The sequence below is a fragment of the Biomphalaria glabrata genome, chromosome 14 (assembly GCF_947242115.1).
Source record: "Biomphalaria glabrata chromosome 14, xgBioGlab47.1, whole genome shotgun sequence".
Classification (NCBI taxonomy): Eukaryota; Metazoa; Mollusca; class Gastropoda; family Planorbidae; genus Biomphalaria; species Biomphalaria glabrata.
The window spans coordinates 13,981,993-14,009,587 of NC_074724.1; the positions used below are offsets into that span (position 1 = coordinate 13,981,993).

At 35.0% G+C, this 27,595-nt stretch overlaps 1 protein-coding gene across 5 annotated transcripts in view; it reads left to right on the plus strand.

Moving 5' to 3' along the window:
• LOC106073342 (sushi, von Willebrand factor type A, EGF and pentraxin domain-containing protein 1-like) overlaps positions 1-27,595 on the plus strand; it is a 75,230-nt gene that overhangs the window by 42,478 nt on the left and 5,157 nt on the right. For 4 of the 5 annotated variants that reach the window (XM_056010706.1, XM_056010711.1, XM_056010710.1 and 1 more), the window contains 6 exons: positions 5,755-5,847; positions 10,806-10,916; positions 13,989-14,135; positions 17,496-17,696; positions 20,317-20,502; positions 20,721-20,921. In XM_056010706.1, coding sequence (XP_055866681.1) covers positions 5,755-5,847; positions 10,806-10,916; positions 13,989-14,135; positions 17,496-17,696; positions 20,317-20,502; positions 20,721-20,921 — 939 coding nt within the window. The remainder of the gene's footprint in view (positions 1-5,754; positions 5,848-10,805; positions 10,917-13,988; positions 14,136-17,495; positions 17,697-20,316; positions 20,503-20,720; positions 20,922-27,595) is intronic. The other variant, XM_056010708.1, reaches the window with a different exon arrangement.

A 27,595-nucleotide genomic window follows, 5' to 3' on the forward strand; every position in this document is an offset into this window, starting at 1 on the left:
CAGAATTCATTGGCTTTGTCCCTGTTGTTAAGAGAGACGCAGTGCCTGTCTTTAACGTCATTGTCAGCGAATACATTATGTACAGTGTATACATGGACAAACTACTCGACCAAGGCTATGATGGCTGCCCCCGTATCGGGTAGCATTCAGAACTGTGTTCAGGCAAGGATTCATGAAAAATATCCTTGCGCGTCCTACAGACTTTTGCTTGTTATCATTGATCTGAATGACGTTTCAGACAGTTTCAAATATACGTAATGCTCTTGGTGTTTTCAAGAAGATCATCTATGTCTTACGTAACAGTCCCCAACAAGAGCGTTGGTGCTACATTTACCTCTTTTGTGTGAGACACGATGGACAAAGAAACACAAATTAATTCGCGATTTAAGTCACAACTTTAAGAAGACCTTTGATTGTTTGGCGTATTTAAAAAAAAAACGGTTGTAAGTGAAACCAGACAATCTGCATATGTGTAATCAGTGCCTGCTTCTCACGTGTTTCTGATTTGTCTTTTAATTGCCGTCAATTATTCATCCGTTCTTGAACCAGTTTTCCTGATGTTGCAGTCTGTCCATCTTAGCACAAGCGGCAGCTCAACAGCAGTCACATTAATGACATAATCAAAAAACAACTAGACTAGGCAGTGGCATAACTAAGGGGGGGGGATGGGGGTAGAATTTAAAAATCCCCCCGGGCCCCCACCTAGGGGGGGACCCCAAAAGGGTGTCCGAAATTTATTTGTAAATACATAAATTAATATATTTGATTGACAAATAGTGTCAACCGATGTCTTTTTTTTATCAACAGTTATGGATTAAATTTATCACAAAGACTAAACCTAGATCTAGGTCTATCAGTACGTTGACTTTGTTGACATCTTAAAAATATTTTTGCCGCAGAGATCAATTAAAAAACAACAACATTGGTCTTACATTTTAAACTTTGTTGCCTCGAATAAAACTGCATGATATACAGCGAATTCCAGGTATCTTGTTACCTTTACTAATAATAGATCTAAATAACGAGTATTATATGGCTACACTAATTAATCTTGAAGCAAAATTTACAGAATCGAGTATAACAGATCTAAAAGTTATTTTTAACAATGCTAAAATTGTCCGTTATTCGGGTTTGGCGTCTATAATTTCAGAATTAAACTTTACACTCGAGTTATTACCCCTCTATTCGTCATTCCTCAATCCAATGGAAACTCTCTTTCTCTTTTTATTTACATCTAATGATCTAATCCTTTTGCTTTCGCACAAAACATAAACAAGAAATAATGACGTAATATCATATAATATTAATACATCCTTTCTATTGAAGTTATTATCACACCCTTCCTATTAAAGTTCTTAATAGTGATATCTACTAGCAGGGCCGGCCCTAGCTTTTGCGGGGCCCTATGCGAAACGGATCGCGCGGGGCCTAGTCTGGGTAGGGATAAGCATAATGTCAAAATTATTTTTTTTTTGAATTAGAAAATAGGCCTACTTTCGTCTTTGCAATAAATATTTATCAAATGAAAGCTCGCAATGCCACTTTTTATTTATTGGCACCCCAAAATGTCAATTTCGTCTATTCTTCAGGAGATTTGAATAAATTCAAAAAAAGTTCAGGACTTTATCGTATATTTTGCCTTTTCATGAGATTTCCTGAAGGCACTGAAAAATCAGGAGGTCGCGAAAACCCTGTTATTTTATATACGTTATAATTGTTTAATTTAATAATGTACACTTGGAATTACCGCTGGGCCTATGAAAGCGCGGCGCCCACTGCAACCGGCACTGTCTACTAGGCACTTAAACAATTCTTCCACTTCTGGTTGTCTTGACTGGCACAAAAAGTTCTCTAGACGTTGGTCTATAACTGTCTGTTTCGTTTGTTCCAACAATTTGCAGTTCATTGTCTTCATCGGTATCATAGTACCCAGAGATGTCTTCATCGGTATCATAGTACCCAGAGATGTCTTCATCGGTATCATAGTACCCAGAGATGTCTTCATCGGTATCATAGTACCCAGAGATGTCTTCATCGGTATCATAGTACCCAGAGATGTCTTCATCGGTATCATAGTACCTAGAGATGTCTTCATCGGTATCATAGTACCCAGAGATGTCTTCATCGGTATCATAGTACCCAGAGATGTCTTCATCGAAACTCTCATTTAAAAAGCGTTGATTTCTTGCAGACTGCAGTCCACTTATCGGAGTATTTCTATACTCGAACATAACGAGATATGGATCTTTCCCACTTTTGTATTCTCTGAATCCTTTTGCTTTCGCACAAAACATAAACAACCAACAATGACGTAATACCATATAATATTAGCACAGAATCTTCTTCATGCAGTGTAAAATTAAGAATTTTTGCCTATCTGGAATTCTGGTCAAAGCTCCTGTGCCCAATTAATATAGTTCGGAAGAAACTACAAAAGTTTGGACTGCATATACGGGAATCTGCTAAAGAAATTAGTACCCTTTAATGCTTTCTGCAAAATGATGAGAAACTGACAAAAACCCAATCCATCGAAAAAGCAAAAGAAGGTAGTGAATACTATGGATTCCTTGTAATCAAAACAACCATATGAAAGAAAAGACTTGATGGGAAGTTGAGTTCTAATGTAGGACTGTCAATACAACTGCAATTCAAACGTGTTGCGACAGAAGTGCTGGACAGATTTCATATGGAGATGAAGAGCAGATTTCAAAGGCTGGAAAGAAAATGGATACGTTTGGGTTTCTTCTTGAACCAAGACACCTGTTAGAAGACACGCTTGTGACAAACTGTGCTACTTTTCCTGTTTGTATGATGAAAGAAATGGAAAATCGCTTTTTCAATTACCGGGTATGTCATTGATGCACGAGCACTTTTCATCAACAAACAGTAATACAATCACCAATAGACAAATTGAGGAAACAGGCTTCATATGGGAATTACGTGTGCTCAGACTTTGCAACCTCCTCCGAATACCGCTAACTCAGGCCACTTCCATTACGTCATGTGAGAGATCATTCTCAAAGCTCAAGTTCATCAAAAAGTATCTCAGGAGCACAATGACGCAAGAAAGGCTTATCATGGTTTTAATGTCAGTGAAGTCACAAATACTAGAAAGTATCGATGTAGTTGATGTTATAGATGTCTTTGCTGCACAGAATGCACGACGTGAAGCGATATCTATTTAGATTTGTCACTTGTGCATTATTTAACTAATAAACAACGGTATTATTCATTAAAAGAGTCTTGATGATTACTTTTTGTTAAGTTTATTGATATACTGAACCAATTTGATTTGGTGCTTATATATTTTAGCGTACATTATCTCATGTCATATGTCGAATGTCAAAATGCAAGGGGCCCCCAAAGAGGTCAATCCCCCCGGGCCCCCAAATCCCTAGTTGCGCCCCTGAGACTATGCCGAGGAACACTTCAGGTAAAACGATTCAATAACTGCAACGTACAGAACGTTATCAGAACTACAAGATACGCGTTCATGGCCGGCTTGTCCATCGCGACGAGAGTTGATTCAATAGTAAAGTTATTGACAGTTTTGACCGCGTTTGGATTTTTTTGTTTGATCGACCGTCGATAGGCACGGATCGCACGGATAAACAGTAAATACATTTTCTCGAGGGGCGAGGTTGCAAGAATTCTTTTCTTGAATATTTTCTGTAATAAAAAAAAATGAAGCTATGACTTTGAGCCATAGGGAGAAATGTGTAACCCCCTTCAAAAAATCCTGCGGGCCCCCATTCGTGCAGGAAGGAATTTTCCATATTGTGCTATGTGACATGTCTTTAAGGTTCTGGTGGTTTATATATCTGTGGGATTTTATGTCTCGATTGATGATATTTTCCTTCTGCAACTTTTCATTGCCAATCCTCGATATACAACTGTGGTTACAGGTTGGGCATCTTAATTACTAGACGCTGTTGCATTTTCATTCTTCTCTTTACTTCTACTAAATGGCATCTTCTAACTAGGGTCATTCGTTTATGTCTGCTTACCATGTGTATCAAATGTGGGACATTCCTTTATGCCTGCTTACCATGTGGATCTAACAGAATTTCTTTTGGGAGTCGACCTTGTGGCATTTTTGTGATCATTCCAAATCAGCAGAGTTGTCTACTGCTGTGGACTGTGTGAATGACCTGAGACCATGCTCTTCCCAGAACTGTCCTCGTTGAATATTTCATGGTGTTGCCCAATTTACTACATCCAGTTTAAGCAGCGGAAGTGGGAGGTTGTTCATTTTTATTGCCATATACATTTGAATACCCTAATGAATTTATAGCTGATAATCACTGATTCTCCCACTTGTCTTGGATAAAAAAAAAATACAAATATTAAACTGTTATAATTATAAATGGCGCCTAGAACAATTGAGCGATTTTCACGTTCCAACAGCAACCGCTTATTATGTCCAATACATTTTTTTAATTTGCATTTCGACCCAATATGTTTTTTAAGACAACAAAGAAATATTTTAAAAAAATTATAATTCCTTCCCCTTTTAGCATGATATAGATTTTTTGATGCATAAAAATTTTTATATTACATTTTAGCAACCCAAAAATGGAATAGCCGCTATTTGTTTTGTTTGGTCAATCTATCCGTTCGTCCCGTTCAGATCTCGTAAACTAGAAAAGATATAGAAAATCTAACATCATGATATTTTAGAACTTTCGAAGTTCTGATGCAACGGCTACTTTTTTTTTAGAATGCGAAAAAAATTATTCGAAAAATCAACTAAGCAAGAGGAAGTTTTTTTGTTTTTTTTGTTGTTTTTTTACATATACACCGTTTTTACAATTGTTAATATTAAATAACGCGAGACTATTTAGTAAGGGCAAAGAAGCACAACCATATTTTTAACACATTTATGCAAACGGTTTTAGATTTTTGTCGGAAAATGTTTACTTTAAATTGTTTCCTTAAATTAGGTAATTCATATCATGTATTTTTTTTTAAAGAGAAAAAAAAAAACAAAAAAAAAACAGATTGGCGACCTAAATGCTTATGGGTTAAGTATAAAGGCATTTGACAAAGCTGAAGTGTATCACATCGGAATTATAATGCTGACTGTGCCAACAAATATTAATAATAAAAAAATATTAAGACCTGACTAACGAGAAATTTGTTGTGATTATCTGCTTTTAAAGTTTTAGAGACTACGAAGTGTGTGGTTTTTTTTTTCTTTATTTCATATCTTATATTATATTATATGATACAAACCTTACTTTAAAAAAGAAGATGATTATGTCCTACGCGTCATGCATTTAGTCATGCATATTAACCAATGACCTAAACTCCACCAAGTCACTAACTCAGGCAAACCATTCCATGCTCTAATAGCACTAGGGAAGAAGGAGCTTTTGTACAAATTTGTACTAGCATATGGGACGAGGAAAGTGCCTTTATCTTATTATCTTTGTGCCTTTCTGAGTATATTATAAAATTTTGTTTTTTGTATTTGAAGATTATGGTTTAGTGTTTTATGTATAATTGCTACTTTATGATGAGTCCTAACGTACTTGGGTGAGTATGTTCCACTGCTCCAGTAGTAGATGAAATGAGAAGATAATAAAAAGTGTCGTTGACTCAAAGGGCTTATATATGTATATAATTCTTGGTCCTAACTCACTCATTCATTCATAATCTTAATTCTCCCACTTGCCATGGATGACATAATACGAAAATGTAACCTTTTCTTAACATATTATGTATCGCATTTGTTAAAACTTTTCCATCTAGGCTGTAGTCCAGGATGTTTAAACACTTCATGCAGCAAAAACAATGGCTCTTGTCCTTGTAAGGAAGGATATTACGGTGCCAAGTGCTTGAAAAGTAAGTTTTTATTGACAAAGTAATTTAAGTTTGATTTAAATTTTATCCTTGTATCTTGAAAGGGAGCATTTGAGCCAAGATTCAAACCTGATCCAGGTCAGTGCGATAGAAATAACGTCAACTCGTTTACAAAGTAAAGAACTCATTTTGAAGTGATTCATTTGGATCAAATGATAAATAAAATATACTAAATAATCTAAAAAATGTAATTACTTTTATGTTTGTTAATGTTATAGATATGTAAAAAAAAAATGAAATCATCCCCATAAAAAAAAATGATATGTGATAGAGTATGTGAAAGATTTGATTTTTGTACATAAGAACTGTATGTTTAAAATATTGACACCTATAAGGTTCTTGTTGTCACCACCTCAAAGTTGGTGCCATACAGTAGATACCTGTCACGTAGCAGACTGGGCGAATTTATTTTATCAAATCCTGCTACCCATCCAACAGCTCTGTAATAAGCTTTATCTTTCCGGGAATAGTTCTTTCCCAGTTGTTGAATTCAAGTTTTGTATATTGTGAGTGATTCCCAGTTGTTGAATTCAAGTTTTGTATATTGTGAGTGATTCCCAGTTGTTGAATTCAAGTTTTGTATATTGTGAGTGATTCCCAGTTGTTGAATTCAAGTTTTGTATATTGTGAGTGATTCCCAGTTGTTGAATTCAAGTTTTGTATATTGTGAGTGATTCCCAGTTGTTGAATTCAAGTTTTGTATATTGTGAGTGATTCCCAGTTGTTGAATTCAAGTTTTGTATATTGTGAGTGATTCCCAGTTGTTGAATTCAAGTTTTGTATATTGTGAGTGATTCCCAGTTGTTGAATTCAAGTTTTGTATATTGTGAGTGATTCCCAGTTGTTGAATTCAAGTTTTGTATATTGTGAGTGATTCCCAGTTGTTGAATTCAAGTTTTGTATTTGAATTGAATGATCTTCATTCTTTGAATCACTAAAATATACTTAGATCTAGAGATAATATCCACATAAGAATTTCCGGCTACAAAGAAGCATCTTAAGACATTGATACCTCACCGAAAGCAACCTGTCACGTATTAGACACCTCAAGAACCCTATCTGTGATAATGCCTTATTTTAGTATTATGAGTTTTATTCAAAATAACCTTGAGTTAACCAGTTAGTTGATAGCAGTCAGTAAGAGAAGTCAGTAATGGCAGTCAGTATGGGGTAGTCATTGAAGGTAGTCACTTGAGAAAGTATTATAAAGTAGTAATTTGTAGCAGCCTGTGACCCATTGAACATACAAAGATGTCTCAACATGCATAATCAATTAACATTAGCTATTAGCTGGTATAGCTAAAAATATTCAATTATAATTATAGCTAGATTTTAGGTATTTTAGATCAACAGATCAGTGTTAAAGGTGTGCTGGCACGTTCGTCCAGTGGCATATTGGCCCCTACTTGTATTTCCTAGGTTATTAAGTATAACATCTAGGTATACAATTAAACTAATGTATGCAACACAAGACTTAAAGTGGCAGGTAAACACATATACAAAATTTATTTGCATGAGTTAAATAAATGTGTACATAAATGACCGTTATCTGACAGGCATTCTCAACACAAAAAAAAAAAACAACAAAAGATAAACATTCAAAAATAGTATGGTATACCGTTCTAGTCATACGTTACAACTATAAACTATAATCATATTCAGGTGATTACAAATCAGTGTAAAAAAATGAAAGTCACAGGCCTCAGGTCAACACATGACCACTTTTGGCCACTATGGGATTGCAGGCTTCAGGCTGACACGGCCACTTTCAGCCCAAAAAACAAAAGGTCATGATATACTATAAGCTTCAGGGAAACCTATGAGCCTACAAGCTTCATAGAATCCCACCTATAGACATTCGTTCGGTACAGCCTATCTGATGATTCAATACAAGTTGAATCCCTCAGAGACTAGGTTAGAATAATGTCACTTTTGGGATTACCGCAGGATGCAGAACATCAGGGTAAAATATACTGCCTGGAAATCATTTGAGGCTATATCTGCTGATTAATCAAAAAATACAATAATGATTAAAAATATACATAGCCCAAAGATCTCCAGAGCAGGGCACAATTAAACTGAGTACCCCAAGACACACGACTACTAACAGAAAAAAATACAATTTACAACACAGGTTCAGTGGTCAATCAGGTAATTCAGGAGCAACTAAACACGGTCTACATGCCCGTATATAAACTACGTAAGGGAAATCACTTCTGTGAAGTAATCAAAAATAGTTATTCCCTTCCCCCCCCGTTATGTCACACAGTCAATAAGTTATTACCATTGTCAAGTTTTCTATAAAGGATTATTATTGATTATTTGTGGATTGTGTATAATATTTCCTGTGTTGTTGTATTTATATATTTTTATACGTAATATTTGTGTCTGCTACATTGAAATTTATTTCCTTCTTTACGAGAGAAATCTAATCGAGGCTCCAAAGTCGACAAACGAACTCGGATTTCATCGTCTATTGTAAGAGATCTCTCTCTTTTCTTAGACTGGATTACAGTCAGTGCTGAAAATCCAAACTCACAAAACCATGAAGAATTATTTTGATTGCTTTTAAACTAATTGCAGGATATAACTTGTTGATTGAAATCCAAAACACACCCATACTTTTCTCGGCAAAACTTGACTTAAGAACTGCTTTGTTTTTTTTCAATCAATGAGCTGCTCTGTTTCTCAGTTTTCATATTTGTAGCTTCATTTTTTCCAAATGGATAGCTGACCCATCCATACTCATTACTACTAGCTGTTGGAATGTAATGCTTCAATGCTGACTGCAGGTGTGTCAAAGTGTCCAGAATTTTGGTGGTGATTTCTTTATTTTAAACACATTCTTTGTAAGTAGTAAAGCAATCGAGATCTTACTTTGTGAAAGACAATTTTTCACCAAATACTTTATTTTTCATGACGCAGTGATAATGTTTTCCGATGTTCTTTGAAGACTTGAATTCAATGAATTAAATTTGTCAAAAAAGTTAGAGAAAAATGTCACCTTAACCCACCAGATCTCGTCATGAATAGAAAATCCAAAGTTTTTTTTCAGCCTCCAAGAATGAAATCAGCTCAGCCTTAAGTTGAACGACACGCTTTTCCCCTGGAGAGCTAACAAACATTGGTGTGATACAGGAGGCATTTGTACTCTGATTCCTTGCTTCACAAAGCTGATATAAAAGTCGGGATGCAAGCGGTCGAGAATTGATGAAATGTACAACTTCAATCACTTGATCCAGAACAGACATCAAAGCTTTCGTCAAAGATTTGAAGGCAAGAGCTTCTCTGTGGATCATGCAGTGAACAACTAATACATTTTTTTATGACACACAAGAGTGACAAATCCTTTTCTATTCACCTGCATATAAGGACAGCTCTCGGTGCAAACGCTGACACAGTTTTTCCACTTTGTAATTTAAAGAGCTAAAATGTTTTCGTTTACCACATTGAAGATATCATCGCCTTTGCTCGTAGATGGTAAGTCTTTGCAAAATAAGAATTCGTTGACACATTTTTCATTCTTTATGTACCGAATAAACGCTAGCAGCTGGGCTTTGCCGCTAACATGAGTGGATTCATCAACTCGAAGAGACCACAGCAGAGACACTTCATCGACAGTCACGTCGAAGAGTTTGCAGATTAGTTCTGGTAAATCTGACGATATGTCTTCAATTCTGCACGAGATGGTATCATTTGACAAAGGAACATTTTAAATTTTTCGGCGGCAATGGGTCCTAGGATAGTTTCAAAAACTCTTGTTAAAGCTGATGCAATGACTGATTCAGTCCTAGTCTTGCGTTTTGCTAATAACTGAGCAACCTTATTACTTGCAATCAATTCCTTTTCTGGCAGCTTTAGGCAGTTCCTAAGTTTCTTTGCTTGTTTACTTTATTGAGCCCTAATGTTTTTCAAGTATTCCTTCGGTTGCGCTTTTACAGCTGGATGTTTTTTTTTTTGTTTTCCACGTTTTTCCTCAATTTGCATGGAACAAGCGCATCATAATTGCAGTGCAGATCAGACAGAATGGCAATGGAGAATCTTCAAGTCCCAAAGATATGAAACCATATCCGATGTAATCCTCTCTGTACCTTCGTTTGGTTCCTTGCTTTTCATTTAACACTTTAGAAGTTTCATTCTTGCTCAAGTATTTCTCCGTGGATAATAATGAATAATGCTTATTGATAATTTGTTATTATTAGCATACACCGAAACAATTTACATGAAACACATCGCTATTATTATTGTTACCAATTCAAGAACTGCTGTGCGTCTGCTAAGGTGCCTACATTTGAGTATATATATACAGTGGAAAATTCCCTAACTGAAGAGCTAAAAGCCCTTTATGTCAATATGGAGCGATCCACTACTATTACTGGTCGTTGCAAGTGGGGATGTCATTGCAACGTAAAATAAAAATTTACTAGTAGGCAGACCTGTGTAACGCTGCACTTGTGGCGTTCTGAAAACTCCCGCGGCACATCTGCAAATCTTCCGCGGCACACAGTTTGAGAAACACTTTATTATGCTAGTAGTGAACACTGTCTCGTCATGAACCAACGTTGGAATCGACTAAACCTGAATTGGCTTTCTCTCTTGACTGACTTATCGGACTGTCTTGACTAATTGTACCAGACAGTTTTTACTTACCATAATATACTGTCTTGACTCACAGTCCTCCTTAAAGCAGATAAACAAAATATTGCCTTTGCCATGCGGCAAATCTCCTTATTGGATATGTGTCCTACAATTATTTAAAGCGCCCAAGATCACTCCTATATGGCACCCACGTCTCAGAGCCATACAAAAGTATGTTAGAACTTATACTGTTTAAGATATTAATTAGTCATTTGATAGAAATGCAGATTTTTATCATGTGTATATATTGATCATATACCTGTTTCCAAGTTAATATACACGCATTTTTTTTCCATTGACAGCAGGATATTTGGATAGAAATAATAGATGGAGTGATCATTATGTACAAAAAAACTGCTCGGAACAAATCTGTCCCTGTTCCCTAGGCTGGTTTGGTCAATCCTGTCAATATAGTGAGTTATTTAGTTTTATTTCCTTCTTTCTTTGTATATTATACTTTTGTGAAGGTACTTTGCGTTACTGCTAAATAACGAACACAATTTAAAGTCTTAATGGATTGCTATTTATCTGATTTTATTCTATGTCAATTAGATAAAGAATCAAGTGTTGATGAAATTTAGAAAAATCATGCTTTTGTTTTTAACTAATATTTCATACGCCGAATTAGTAAATCAAGTTTAAAATTATTTTTTTTTAAAGCATCAAAATTAAACTTAATTATTTTCACTTTAAAATATTTACTGCACCATGAATGTATGGCTACCTGGTCACGTGTTTTGCACTCTGGAATGTCGCCGTTCCCCCTGGAATTGTTTGAAAAGTAATAATCCTTAATTCTAAAGAAACACTCGAAGCACTTAAAACAAACCAAAGCAGTAACCAAAATTATACTTTCACTGGTGTAGTTCTAAGGAACTTTAAAAATGGCAATTGAAAAGAAAATCTATCAAATAAATACTAGTGCTTGTATTTGTTTCTGTGTCCTAGATGCTATAACTAAATGTCTTTGTTGTGTGTTAAAAGTATTCTGAGACACACTGTGTGACACTGTCGTTAAACCCAGTTTTTGTTAGTTGTGAGGACAGTACTATAACCGCGTTAGACTTTATCATGACACTTTGAACTACCTTGTTATTAAATACTAAATAGTCATTTTATTATATCAAAATTTAAATTATAATTTAGAAATTATTACTTTAGCTATAACGAATGCATGTACAAAGTTTTTTCATTTATATACATGCCGCGTAATAAAATTTTCAATTTAATACAATCTGTGGCTAAGTGGTTGTTACGTGCGCATCTTAGTGTGAATGTGAAATGGTGCGATTGCGTGTTGAAAGAAAGGAAGAACCGAAATGGAGGACTATGAAAAAGAATGTGTTTTCAGTGTTAATAAAGATTAAAGTATTTATAAACTGTGATTTTGTCGTGTACATGTCTAAAGAGTCTCATCCAATATGAAAACGTAACAAGTGGCGCCCAACGCAAAGGTAACCCACGTATCCCTCTATTCACAGGGGATCTCCTGTCAGCAGACAGTAGAGATAGTAAAATCTAGATCTAGAGACAGGAGAACATTCGATTCGATATTATTAGAAATATTATGGGATAAAGTCTACGCGAGGTAGAAATGGGGATGTGGAAGAAGACATAAGATCTCATACATCAGATGACATGGGTAGCAGAGAGCACGAGAAGAAAGAATTAACAGATAAGGTAGAAAGCAATGCAATAGGAATGGGTCCAAATCAAAGTAAAGTAAGGCAATCAGTGGTACAGGGAAAGCGATTTAAACCCACATATAGACGTACAAGTTCATACATCTTATGCTTTAATTGTGGGAGAAGGGGGCATATTAGAAGACAGTGTCAACAATTAATTAGAATTAAGGATTCAAGGTACAATAGTGAAGAGGCGTATACGAGAAAAGAGAGGGATATTAGTAGCCTAGAAAACAGTACAGCTAGATCATTAGGTAGTAGGATCACAATGGGACATCATTGCAAAGGAGGGAAGCGGAAAGGATGGCATGTCAATAATGTTAGAATTATATAGATAGGATTAGAAAAGGTGGGAATGATGGACATTAATTATTGTTCTATTCTACAATGAATAAATATATGTGTAATGAATTGAATATTGTTGTTACAATATGCATGGAGCAAGATAGACTTTGTTTGTTAACTATTTGATTGCGACTGGAATGATGGTGTTTTGTACAGGCATACGATTATGAGTGGGGAGTTGTATTAATAGAAATATGATTACTTATAGATATATGTTAACAGAAGTGGTTTCAATTGCTCATAATAACAGTTATTATTGTGATGAATATAATTGTTATTCCATGTTGGAATTGTATTGGTATTAACATGACATTGTGTTTGATTTTGTGTAGTTATTACATTATGGTTTTATATGTTACCGATTTGTTTTAACTTGGAATAGTCTGATAATATATTCAGTGATTTGTATTTTGGACGTTCGATGTGCATCGAACTTGTAAAACAGGGGGGGGGGTGTTACGTGCGCATCTTAGTGTGAATGTGAAATGGTGCGATTGCGTGTTGAAAGAAAGGAAGAACCGAAATGGAGGACTATGAAAAAGAAAGTGTTTTCAGTGTTAATAAAGATTAAAGTATTTATAAACTGTGATTTTGTCGTGTACATGTCTAAAGAGTCTCATCCAATATGAAAACGTAACAGTGGTCAAGCGCTAGACTTCCCAACATTGGGTCCTGGGTTCGATTCTCGGTGAAGACTGGGATTTTTAATTTCGGGATTGTTATGGTGCCCCTTAGTCCGCAAAACTCTAATGGGTATCGGACTTTAGTTTGGGAAAGTAAAGGAAGTTGGTCGTTGTGCTGGCAACATGATATCCTGCTCACTGACCGTTGGCTAAAGAAACATGAACAGATTGTTACAAGTAATTTATCTTTGTAAGTGAACCAAAGTCTTTACGTTGTCATCCACATCACACATTAATTGTTATTCATCTTACTATACTTGAGTGAATGTTTAACTTTTTATCTTGATACTGGTCAATTGTGGGGCCCTATGTGAAACGGATTACATTAAGCCCAGTCTGTGTAGCGTTGAGCATAATGATAAAATTAAGATTTTGTATTAGAAAATGCATTCGTCTTTGCAATACATTTTTATTAAATGAAATCTGACAATGCCTTTTTTTTATCGTTCGTAAGATTGGCACCCCAAAATGGCAATTTTGTATATTTTTTCAGGAGATTTAATTATTTCAGGAGATTACAGGAGCTTTCTAGGAGGCCCTATAAAATCAGGAGGCAGCGGAAGCCATTTCTAACTCATAATGGTTAAATTTAATAATTTTCATCTAGAATTAGCTCTGGGCCTATGCGAACGTGTAATTTTCGTTAGCCTAAAGTGTGGCCGTGATACAAGTTGTCTAAAAAAGTTATTCATCTTAATACAGGTGATCTATCAAAAGGCTTTTGGTTATCTATAGTTATGATCTATTCCATATTTATGCCTTCCCCATGCAGGAGACCTGGGTGTGGAAGCCATCATGGACAATCAAGTCCTGAACGACAACAACGACAGCACCTGTGGGAAACAGAACAATGTTACGGTTGATTGGCTCGAAGAAATACACGCCATCACGTGGATTAGACTAGTCTTTACGAGCAATGGTTAGAAATTATCGAATCACTTCATTGACTTATTGCAGGGTCTTCAAATTATTACAGTGGATTAATATATTTTACTTATAAACATATTACAGGCTCTTAGAAGTACAAGTTAAAAAGTGAATGTGTCTGATGTGTCTCAAAGAGCAATTAAGAAAGAGTATAAACTTAAAAAAACTAATATTAAATCTGAGGCGTTTTATATAAGGCGTGTCTTTAAGTAAGAAGATTAATAAAGTGTGCAGTATCTCACCTAACTAAGCTTCGCCGGCTGCGACTTACCCATTTTGACACGTCCTCCGCAAAAATAACCGTTGCCCGCTAGTTGTTAGTTTAGATTCTCTTTTATCCATCTACATCTGTCTTCAACAGAGGATTTTCCTTTGTTCTCAAAATCCAGTTGTCTCTTTTCGAAGCAACCAGCAAATAAGTGTTATAGTCTATGTCAATTAAAGCAAGTTGGCGCCTAAGTTAGTCCTTAAAGCATTTTCTTGGGGCAACTCTGTCACGCCTCTGATATGTCTATCACCTTTCAACTAGCTAAAATAGACTGCCTTAGGCATACGATCCTCCCCGGTACAGGCTACGTGATGTGCCCAGTGTATCTGTCGGACTAGAACAAGTTCATCTATACTTCCCATACCCGCATTTGCAAGACCATCGCTGTTTGCAGAGCATTTTTATAAGATTCTTATAGAATGCAATACACAAACTATAGTAACTAAATTTCAACTAAATTACTGTTTCGATAGACAGGGCCGGCGTTACGAATCGCGTGTCTAATTTTATGGGCCCATTTTGTTTCGCGATACACAGTTTGGGAAACACTGTTATAATACTATGGTTATACTTAGCCATTATTTAAAATGTGCGTCCATAGTTTACGAGCCCTTTGAATATACAAGGGCCAAAAAAAAAAGTGTGTGTTGTGTTGGAGGTATTGTATTTAAAATTAGTGTGTGTGTGTGTGTGTTTTGTATGTGAGGGAAGCGTTATAATGCATGCAGTTGAGAAGAATAGAACTGTTGGGGCTAAAAATGTTTAGGCGTACTCTATATAAGGAGGTTTCAAACGTAGCGCAGCACGAATATCTTTCAGTTAAAAAGTGAGTATACTATTGTTACGATTCTCTCTCCTATCAGGCTTTCTACTAACTCTGCTTAAACTTAACAAAATCAAGAAATCGTCAACTAAGAGTTCCAAAATAATCTGGTACTTTAATGAGTAAATTAATAAATAACAACCAGTTATATAAACTGACTACATATTGGAGGACTCATTGTATCCCAACGTCCTTACTGCCTTTCTGTCCTGGACTTACATTCTACGTCACTGTCCTTACTGTCTTGCTGTCCTGGACTCACATTCTACCTCACTGTCCTTTCTGCCTTGTTGTCCTGGACTCACATTGTACCTCACTGTCCTTACTGCCTTGCTGTCCTGGACTTATATTGTACCTCGCTGTCCTTACTGCCTTGCTGTCCTGGACTGACATTATACCTCACTGTCCTTACTGCCTTGCTGTCCTGGACTCACATTCTACCTCACTGTCCTTTCTGCCTTGTTGTCCTGGACTCACATTGTACCTCACTGGCCTTACTGCCTTGCTGTCCTGGACTTATATTGTACCTCACTGTCCTTACTGCCTTGCTGTCCTGGACTGACATTGTACCTCACTGTCCTTACTGCCTTGTTGTCCTGGACTGACATTCTACCTCACTTTCCTTACTGCCTTGTTGTCCTGGACTCACTGTGTACCTCACTGTCCTTACTGCCTTGTTGTCCTGGACTGACATTCTACCTCACTGTCCTTACTGCCTTGCTGTCCTGGACTGACATTGTACCTCACTGTCCTTACTGCCTTGCTGTCCTAAACTGACATTGTACCTCACTGTCCTTACTGCCTTGCTGTCCTGGACTGAGCTTCTTACACACTCTGTCTCTGGTCATACTTAAGTGTACTAGCCCTGTCCCTTGTCCATTTTGTCCCGCGTGTCCTAAGGTCGCAGACACATTAACCCTATCGCTCCGCCACTGGGTTTACAACAATATAAAATAACATAACAATTAAACAACAAACTACAAACAAATAGGGGCTATAAATGCGCATGACTGTTCTTAGAATGGGATGTCATCTTATTGGAACAGACTTAGATCCACTCCTTTTTTTTTAATTTACATAAATGATTTTACCAAATTGTATGAGTTCAGGAACAAGCGAGTCAGATTATTTTTAGGCGTTTGCATAATATATAGAAACATAAAAAACAACACAAGATACAGAAATTTCACAAAGAGAATAAGATGAATGTGAAAAAATAAGAATCAACAAGAGAATGTCTTTCATCCCAGAAAAATGTCAGTTAGTAAGAGTAACAGAACAAACTAAAACACATAAATTCCACTTATCTTATTCATGGTAAACATGTAACACAGACTAAAAACGCAAAATACCTAGGTGTTATTTTAAATGAAAAACTGTCATGGAATCCCCACATTGATAAAACTATTTTAAAAATCGAACAAAGAATTAGGGTTTACTAAAAGAAATTTCTATAAATCAAATAAGAACGTACAACTAAAATGTTATTTAACGTTGGTTAGGCCAAAAGTAGAATATGCACCCTCTGTTTGGGACCCTTCGACTCAAGAAAACATTAAGAAATTGGAAAAGACAAAAAAAAAGAGCATTGAGATTCCTTACCAACGAAAATTCACATTTGACTAGAGTAACCCCGCAACTCATTGGACTTATCCTGCTAACGACGCTGCCCACGGCAGATCAGCTCTGCCCGCAGTACCCTTGTGCCCACGGTAGCCGGCCACCCGCCCTACTGTGCCCACTACAGATATAAGAACTTTGGATTGAGACTCCACAAGAACTGTATCACCGGCGTCCCTTTACACGCTAGAGCGCCACCTCCAGCTGCAGAACCTCAAGCCAGGACACAGCCAGCTGCGACCCAAACAGGACAACCAGCTAAGTTCAGAAGACAAAGCGACATACTCTTTTATTAAGTGCAAGAGTGATAATCAAATCTAGAATTGATTAGAGATAGATGCAAACCCTCCCCCTTTTTATTCTTCTATGTAAATATTTATATAAATAAATATTCTTCAATTTTTAACTTGGTATCTCTCTTTCATTGCTTGTCTCGTTGCGTACCTGCTCCCGATCTATATGCTGATAGGTCAGTGTGTGATACCTTCAAAATAATCATCCCCTAGACATTAATTAAACAAGTCAAACACACGTCACACCCTCATAACCTGTCACAAATGACACTTATTAAGACCTCTTTTTTTTTAAAAAAGTACTTTATGTATAAATTACATGTTTATATTCTCGTTTTGTCTGTGTAGATAACATAACTGAGCTAGAAGCCAATTATTTTGAGGATCATAGTTCGGAGCCAAGTTTTACCTGTGGCCATCATTCTTTAAAAATTCACAAAACAGGAAACACAGCAATCGATCTCCATTGTGTCAACTCGTTCTTTATTCGTTTATTGAAAGTGTCTTGGAATAGTGACAGTCCTCTATGTTCTGTCTATGTCAGTGGAGGTAACCTGCAGTGCTGTTTTATCATTTCTAATTTTTTAATCCCGTATATCTATGTAGCAAAATAAATGTGTATGCGGCAGAAGTTATTTTGTTACAATATTACTAACGCCTAATACAAATTTGCTAATCTTTAGAGGGAGTATTTTATTATATTATATTAATTTATATTCTATTCTATTCTATTAATTTATATTCTATTCTATTATATTCTATTATATTAATTCATATTCTATTCTATTCTATTAATTTATATTCTATTCTATTCTATTATATTAATTTATATTATATTATATTATATTAATTTATATTATATTATATTAATTTATATTATATTAATTTATATTATATTATATTAATTTATATTATATTAATTTATATTATATTAATTTATATTATATTAATTTATATTATATTATATTAATTTATATTATATTATATTATATTTTTAGAGAGAGAGAGAGAGATTGATTTAATTTATATCTCTAATATTGCTATATATTACCTTAGGCAGTTAAAACTTTAGACAGTTTTCAGCACTCAGTGCTACACCTGGGAGAGTAAGTATTTAGTAGTTGTTATCCACATATCACCAGCTCCCCTTCCTTTGTGTACATCAGCTGAGTGGAGAGGGGGAGAACTGCCGTGATGGCGACATCGTTCCGACCATAGCTACTGCTCATGAGATGCATAGTCGTTGTGCGACTGGAGTAGGCCCTATATATATATATATATAATTAATGGCTCCTGGTCGTGTGGTTTGAGCACTGGACTGTCATTTGTATTTATCGATATGCCCGCTCCCATACCAGTCGTCTTGCGGGAGATTTTGGTCTAGGAAGTAATTATCTTCAACTTTGAAGGAACATTCGAAACATTTAAAACACAATCAAAATTTTTAAATAATGTTTTATTTAGCTGTTTCCAAGACATTAGAAAAGCTGTTAATACTAAATTTCACATAACATTACTTATAATAATAATAATAATAATAACAATAATAATAAATGACACACTCCTTCAAGCCCTTTACATTCCTAAGATGACTCTCGTAGCCTATCTGATGGTGGTACTGCTGTAGACAAACATCAGCAGAAAACCCCTTACTGGACATTGATAAAAGGACTACAATGAATTTTGTTTCTCTTTTAGGAAACTCGAGCCTGGCAGTTCCAGAGAATGAATAACCGTTCGTTTCTAACATAATAATACAGAAGTGGTGTTGGAAGTTGTCTAAAATAACAATATTTTAGGTTCTCTACATTTGAGCGAATGGTTTTGTTCTCTTTTAAAATAGTGTACAATAAATATTTTAATTAATAAATTTAATGTTTACTTTAATACAAGTTTCTGACTTTTTACAAAACATTTCGTTTTGAAAGAGAAAGAATGCATAAAGAATGAATATAGATCGAATTTATTTTAAAACAAAATTTAATACTTAATGACCTTCAAATCTAAGGCACTACAACAACATATATACATGATTATTAATTAGATAATCATTCATTTTGTTCAGTGTTTATATGTAGTGTAATCCTCTGTAACCTGTTTTATCAGGTCGTCAGTGGGCTTACAAAATACTGTAACAAATCTCATTATTCAAACTCTCTGAAAACTGCACCACACGACACCACCAATTCAAAGAATTTGACAACTCAAGACTCCAAAGTAACGAAACACTTTAATGTCAAATAAATAAATCACAGCCCAAACTGTATAATTGGTAACAGCGCGTATCTGACTGTACAAACATTTCGCGGCAACTCTGTAACGCTATATCAGACTCCACTGGCTTTACGCCTCTTCCTGGACTTGTACTCGATGCTCTGTTCCGGACCGACTTCACACTGGACTGGTTCCTGACTCTGACTTCGACTCGTACTTGTAAAGTTCTGGGGTAATGTGAAGTCACTTGATTTTTAACATTCGCTCTTATATAGTGTTCTTGAACCCAGCGGAAAGTCACTAGTACTTTCTATTGGATCACATCTGACGTGACTGACCTGGGTAGTGTTCACTTTAGTTATTTCTTGAAACTTTGCCAGTCATCGCTGTTGATCGTCTCCACTCGTCACGGTTGACCGCTCGTTTAGCTCTGGCCTGGGGCGATTGTGTCGACTGACTACTCACACACTACAACCTCTATCCGCACCATATTATGACAATACAATAAAATAGGCAACACTATCGATCCGTACTCAACACTTCTATTTGTATTGGCGAATATAGTTTGCAGTCACTTATAGTTTGTAGTTCGTAGCTTGTTATATTCAAGCTAAAATATTAAAACCTGCATTTTTTACCTGCCTGAGAACTGACAGTGGCGTAGCTTGGAATTTGCCATAATTTGGGGACTTCGAGGAGGGGCTTTGGGGGGCTCTGTATTTTGCGTACTATTTGTTATTTAATGTAAAAAGCACTAATTTTGGGTATCCCTCTAGTTGGAGCCCGGGGGGATATTCAAATTCTACCCATCCCTCCCCCAACTTGCTACGCCTCTGACTGAGAGGTCCACGTCAGCGTCGTTTTTAGTACTTTCGTTATTTTCTTATTCAACATATTTGTGTTTATATTCACCTAGAAAATAACGTTAATCTTTACATCTAAAAACATTGAACAGAACGGAACGTTGCTCTGGGCTCCAGGAGAGCTAAATGGATTCTAAATGAAAGGAGAGCGATCACTATTAATACACTAACAGACGGTGACTATGCAAACAATGGCTGCTTAAAGATGAACTCTAGCGTAACATTGGAAATAACCTTATGGAATAGCATTTACTCGTCTGAAATCCGATTGTTTACAGGTAAACTTTTTGTACCTTGTCCCTTTTTATGACATTAAATTTACAGAAAGTTAACATTTAGTCTCGTCAATCGGATGTGTTAGGAAGACCTACTGTTTGCTGGTGTTGTAGTTGTTGTTTTTTTCGGCTATCTGCTGGGTTAATGCAGTGTTTGTATCTTGCTTTGCCATGGCTACTATATAAGTGTTTATTGTATAAATTCAATATTTTTTTTACAGACTTTACCAAAAATAACGGGACAGGATTCTTCAGAATAGAGATATTTGATGAGTACTCAGACACAGAGTACAAGATTTCTTCTAGTGGACAAGATTTATATGTTCAGAGAGCCTTTTTTATGAATATCTTTATTTTCAATTTTGTTAAAATAAGAGTCCTGTATGGGACATTGCATCTTTGTGAAGTGGAAATCTTTGGAGGTAAATAAATGAATATTGTCGAATATTTTAGAAATTCTATACTATATAAATGAAGCCAAAGTCTTGTTTAAGTGGTAAACATAATATCACGACGAAATGATTCTAATTATTTAATTCCTAATCGAACATCTTAGGAAATTGGTGTAAGTAGCGATTCCAATATCATATGGCTTTTTTTAAAATAAAAAAACAACAACAACAAAACTGGAAAACCTTTTTTGAATATAAAAAAAAAGGTTTGATTTCAGAAGATAAAAAAAAAAATCTGATTATGTAGGACTTTAAGTATTTGACCTATAAGTATCGCATAGGATTTGTCCATCACTGCACGAACTACTCTCTTGTATTAATTGCTAGCAGCTTGTATACCAACCTATCTAAATAGTAGGACTAGAGAACTTCTTTCCTAAACTAAATGTTGCGCTCGGAGGACAGATATTGTATGTATGTTGATGCTGGCTTAACCTTTGTAAACAGCATTATTTAGGAGAAAGTCAATTAAGACTATTTAGATAGTATCCATAAAAAAAAATCCATTAAACAAATAGTTATTTGTTTCAAAATGCTTAATCTTCATTGGGGCAAATTTTCACAACTGTGACATATTACCCCAACCAGTGTGACAACCAGTGTGACAACTTGAAAACAACAATTTTGATAACATTTATTTCAATAACATTTTATTGGGTCGTGCTTTAAGAAAAAATACTAATTTCAATATGTAACTAATACATCGAGACATGAAACAGTGTAATATTGGACAATCATTTCAACATTATAAGTGTTTTACAACAAAATTACGAAAAAAATAAAATTCCTAACAGTGAAAACTAATGAAGCCTGATAAGTTTCAAATGCGAAAAAGTATCGACTTCACTTTATAACTATTTGTATATGTTTTCGTAAACATCTCAAATGTAGTTTCGCATTTTTGATACCTCGTCAAATTATACCATTATAGTGTTTGTGACATCTTGCCCCTGGGACTTTTCGCCCCACCTTCCCCTATATGTTTGTGTGATGTTTGGTATACAAGCTGCTAGCTATTAATATATGTATCTTAAAGAAGAAATATTAGTTTGTACTATTAAACAGTTTTTCAAATTTACCAAATCGGATTGGCACAAAATTGTGAATGAAATATGGTTTGGAAAATTGTAACCGCTGTTTATAATAAAAGTAATAAAAGGCAAAACATCCGTAAATTTGCGTCCAGCATAAGTGCAGAATTATTGATCAGTCAGTGATTAAGGCCATTACATATATATAACATGCCGGATAGGATTCATGGGCCTTAGTTTAGGTACCACTAATCCAGCGCATTTGATTGATGTCAAACATTGCGAGTTGTACCTTATGTTAGAGAGCAATCACTGTTTTATACACTAAGAATGCGTTGTGTTTGGTTGGAAAAGTATTTTTATTGACATATTTATACTTAAAATACGTTTGGTCAATGAAGTTTGCACTATTTGTTATAAAGTCTCTTTCTATTTATAAATTTTCTTTTTTTTTTTTGGGGGGGGGGGGTTCGCCGGTTGTGGGACATACATTTAATATATACTACGGTCTTGGCGAATACGGTAGGAACGCTCATGCCAAGTTTTATCCATATTGTTAACACTTTGTACTAATCTGATGTATACTCACTGTGTATGTCAGTCTGTTCAAAAGTTCGTTCACGTTATTTCTTTTACATCAAATCTCGGATAAAGTTAAAATTGTACAAATTCATTAGCAGAGACAACACATGAAGCAATGTAAAAAAAAAATACTTTTTTAGTCAATTAATTACTTTTAGTTATTCGTAGTTAATTATTTGGTTTGATATCAACAAAGGACATTAATCCATTTGTATTCACATAAAAGGCTAAATATGTAGGTGAGACCTCTTGTAGTAGGCTTTTTTTTTTTTTGGGGGGGGGGGGGGTCAGAATAAGACGCTAGCAGAACAATGATTAAATGTTCTTTAGATATTCGACTGTTTTCACGCGCAGAAAAAGACGCTAGCAGAACAATGATTAAATGTTCTTTAGATATTCGACTGTTTTCACGCGCGCAAAACCTTAAAATTTGTATAAACATATTTAGGAGGTCAAAAAAAAAAGTCATCCAAAAATAATATTTCAAAAAATCATATATAAGTTATTTATTTCGTTCAATACGAATATTCCTAACTTCGTTTTGTTACGGATCTATAATACTAAGCTCTGAACAAAAAAAAAAACAGATTACAAAGAGAGTTTGTGTTACATGAACTCAGAGGCGGCCCCCGTCGAAGTCGGATCCCTGTCAGATCTGCATATTCGCCAATAATATTCAAGAGGTGATTTAATTTTGATGGTTAAAAGTAATAATGTTTCAAAGATTCATTAGCCGTAAATTTAAATTTAAATTAAATAAAAAAAAGTAGATTAGTTTTAGTATATTAAAACATTGCAATATTGATCAAAACGTTTGGAAATGAAAATCTACACTTTTTTTTACACTTTAAGTTTAGAAATTAAAATTCTACATCTTAATCAAGTCTATTTTAGTCTAAACTAGATCTAGAATTACTCTAAAATAATTTTAAATAAGAATATAAATCCAGATCTAGATATACTGTAATAAAAATCTAGATCTAGTTTAAAAATCTAGATTAGATCTAAATCAAGATATCATTCCTTTTTTAAACGCGAGTCACATAACGAGGCTTAATAAGCATTACTATACCGAGTTCTTTTTTCATTTCATTTAAAGAATTCATTCCATATGACGTCAAAGGAAAAAAAAAACTACGTCACACGGCCTAGCTAGACTAAAAATCGTCTTCATCATTACGAGCCATTTATCGAGCGTTCATAGACATTGGTGCACCGAGTGCGTTCTTTTAGCATGTCTTTTAAAGAATTCATTCCATATGACGTCAAAGGAAAAAAAACACTACGTCAAACGGCCTAGCTAGACTGAAAATCAACTTCATCAATAAGAGCCATTTATCGAGTGTTCATAGACTTTGGTGCACCGAGTGCGTTCTTTTAGCATTTCATTTAAAAAATTCATTCCATATGACGTCAAAGGAAAAAAAAAACTACGTCACACGGCTTAGTTAGACTAAAATATGTTTTTATCAATACAAGCAATTTTCGAGGGTTAATAGACATTGGTGCACCGAGTACGTTCTTTTAGCATTACATTTAAAGAGTCATTCATATGACGTCAAAGGAAAAAAATTCCATTACCTCACAATAGGCTAGTACCGGTACCCTAAAAAAATGTCTTTATTTACACGAGATATTTAACGAGGGTTCATAGACATTGGTGCACTGAGTTCTAAAAGAATTTATTTAAAGAGGATCAAAGCCGCATTGTTTTTGCGTTTTTTCTGTCAGTCGGTCTGTCCGTCATCTTGATATAAAAAAAAACAACTAAAAGTTATTAAAAATTGATAAAACTTTATTTTACGTTTCAAAACATCGCAATAATTTTTAGGTATGACCACAATTGAAAAGTTTATATAATAGATTGTTCCGGATGTTTGTATAAATAGTAAAAGAAAAGGAGAATTTCAGATAAATGTAATACCGTTAATTAAATTTTTTGGATGGTCTCGTATAAAAATTAGATGTACTACAGCCATGTGGAGAGATTTTCATACCTTACTTTGGTGTTTGGATTCTGTTTTCCTTAAAAATAGGAACATAATATTAACGATAATTAGATTTTTTAATGTTTTAGGTAGAAAAATAAATGTACTGTAAGAGAGTAGTGAGTTAAAATATTTTTCATAAAAATCCGTAAAAACATTATTTCGTAAATGAGAAGATTATTTGTTTATTAATTAGAAGAGGGAGTTCAAACAATTATTTGGCGTTAGTAGATTTTTTAAAAAATTCAAAACTTTCTGGCAACGATTTGTAAGAAACAAAATCCGGAACATTCTTTATCGATTACAAAACTTCTATGTTTTGTTTCAGCAAGAAAATTAAATGTTTAAAAAGTAATGTTCAGTAATCAATTCTAGTAAATTATTTTTTTTAAAGCCCTGAACAACCTATTGTCGATATTTTTAAAATTTGTTTAAAGATGAAAATACGGAACAATTTGATATTGATAACCAAATTATAATTACACATTGTCAAATAATACAAGTGTAATATTAGTAAATTATGCGATTTCAAAGAATTATTATGCATAATTCATGTTTTATAAAACAATGTCCGGAACATTTTTACACTTAATGAAATATAAGTCAGTATAGAGATTTTGATTTAGCATCAATATGCTATTTACATAAAAAACGGAACAACATATTATTGATAATGTGTTTTTGCAACGTTTAAGCATGGAAATTAAATGTAATATAAAATAGAAGAGCAAACAAACTTTTGTTGGGGTTGATTAGTTTTGCACAAAAAAAATCCGGAACAATAAATTTTTAGATAATTAAAACTATTGAGATGTTACGGGAGGAAAATTAAAGGGTAAATCAGATTTTTAATTGCTTTTAGAGTTCTAGTTTTTTTAAATCTAATCGTGACGGACAGACCGACCAACAGACAAAAAGCACAAAAATAATCTTCTTTTATTCGGATGGGGGCACTAAACAAAAAAATAAATAAAATCTGATTTTTTAAAAAAGTTTAAGGAAATAGTTTGGCACTATCACATGTTGCGACGTTACGCTACTGCACGAAAATTGCTGCATAAAAAGTCCATTTAAAAAAATGTGCGTGATATTTACATACAAAGTGCATTATTAGCCTTTATAAACAAACAGAAATGTTTTCATTATAATTTTAGCAGCTAGTTAACCAGAAAAAACATATTTAACTATTATTTATATTTGTTGTAAACATTTCCTGTACATTTTTAAAATATATTTGAGTTAGTGATACTGAAAATACACAAAAATTGTCCATCTTTGTTAGCATATTGTAACATTGCCTCCCTTACATTTACGTAATTGTTTTAGAATTGGTGTATTTTTATGAAAAAATCGCTTGCATAATTAATTTTATAAATTAAACGGTTTGCTTTTAGAGAACCAAAAGTAGCCGTTGCACCTAAACTTTTCAAGCCGCATTTAATGATAAAATAATATTTTTCATATCTCTTCTAGTTTTCGAGATCTGAGTGTGACAGACGGACAGACGAGACGGACAGACGGACAGCGGACATTTTGCACAAACCTAATAGCGGCTTTCTTACCCTTACGGGGGCCGCTAAAAATTCGGAAGACGAAGACGAAATGTTTTGTTTGTTTTACATATTTCGGATGTTCCTTCAGAGTTGAAGATAGTTTTCTTCCTAGTCCAAACCTCCCGCAGGACGACGGAGGATGGGAGCGGGCAGGGTTTGAACCCTCGACCGTCGATAAATCCGAACGACAGTCCTGCGCGCAAACCTCACGACCAGCCAGCCATCCTGTAGCCATCAAGTAGACCGAGTAGATTCTTTTTTTTTTTACTTTAAATTTTTAGAACCCTAACCCATACATACTTAAAAACATACATGCATACATAGAAACATACATACTGTTATAAACCTGGTGGTGGCACAGATGGGGGTAGTGGTACGTGTGTAGTCAGCCGCCGCAAATTGCCCCAGGCCAGCGCTAGACGAGCGGTCAACCGTGACGAGCTACGACGTTCAGCCGAGTATAGTATCGAAAGGACGGTTCGGGAAGGATCGCCGTCGTGAACATAGCTTAGGAGCGTCACGAGAGTTGTAGTCATCTGACCACCTAGAAACGTCGAGCGGCGTTCTGTCCGGTTCGAGAAGGCCAGTAGAGACCCTATATAAGAGCGAAGGTGTCGCTGTCAAGACGGTCGAGAAAAGGAGCTCAATGCAGCAGGGTTCAGAGCCCGGTTCACTACAGTCCGGTCGACTACAGCACAGTTCAGCGGTGTGGTTCTGTACGGAGCATTACGACGGTTAAGTGCGGAGTACTATCAAGTACAATTGAGACGACTGGCGTCTTGATCTTGGTCTGTGATCGAGTCCGACACAACAAGCCTAGTGTGTAAAGTCAGTCCTGAACTGTTGAACCCAGTGCAAGCCCGAAACGAGACGGAGAGGCCAGTGCAAGAGTAGATAAGGTGGTACGGTGTTATCGGAGAGATATTTGTACAGTGTACGTGTTGCCAATTGTACAGTATTGGCTGTTATTTATTCAACTATTAAAGTGTTACGTTACTTTGGAGCCCTGAGTTGTCAAGTTGTTTAAGTTGGTGGTGTCTGGTGCAGTTTGCAGAGAGCCTGGATAGTGAGATTCGTAACAATACATAGAAACAAATATGCATACATAGAAACATAAATACATACATAGAAACATACATACATACATAGAAACATACATACATACATAGAAAAATACATACATAGAAACATACATACATACAAAGAAACATACATACATACATAGAAACATACATACATAGAAACACACATACATACATAGAAACATTCATGCATACATAGAAACAAACATACATACATAGAAACACACATACATACATAGAAACATACATGCATACATAGAAACACACATGCATACATAGAAACATACATACATACATACATAGAAACACACATGCATACATAGAAACAAACATACATACATAGAAACACACATGCATACATAGAAACACACATGCATACATAGAAACACACATACATACATAGAAACA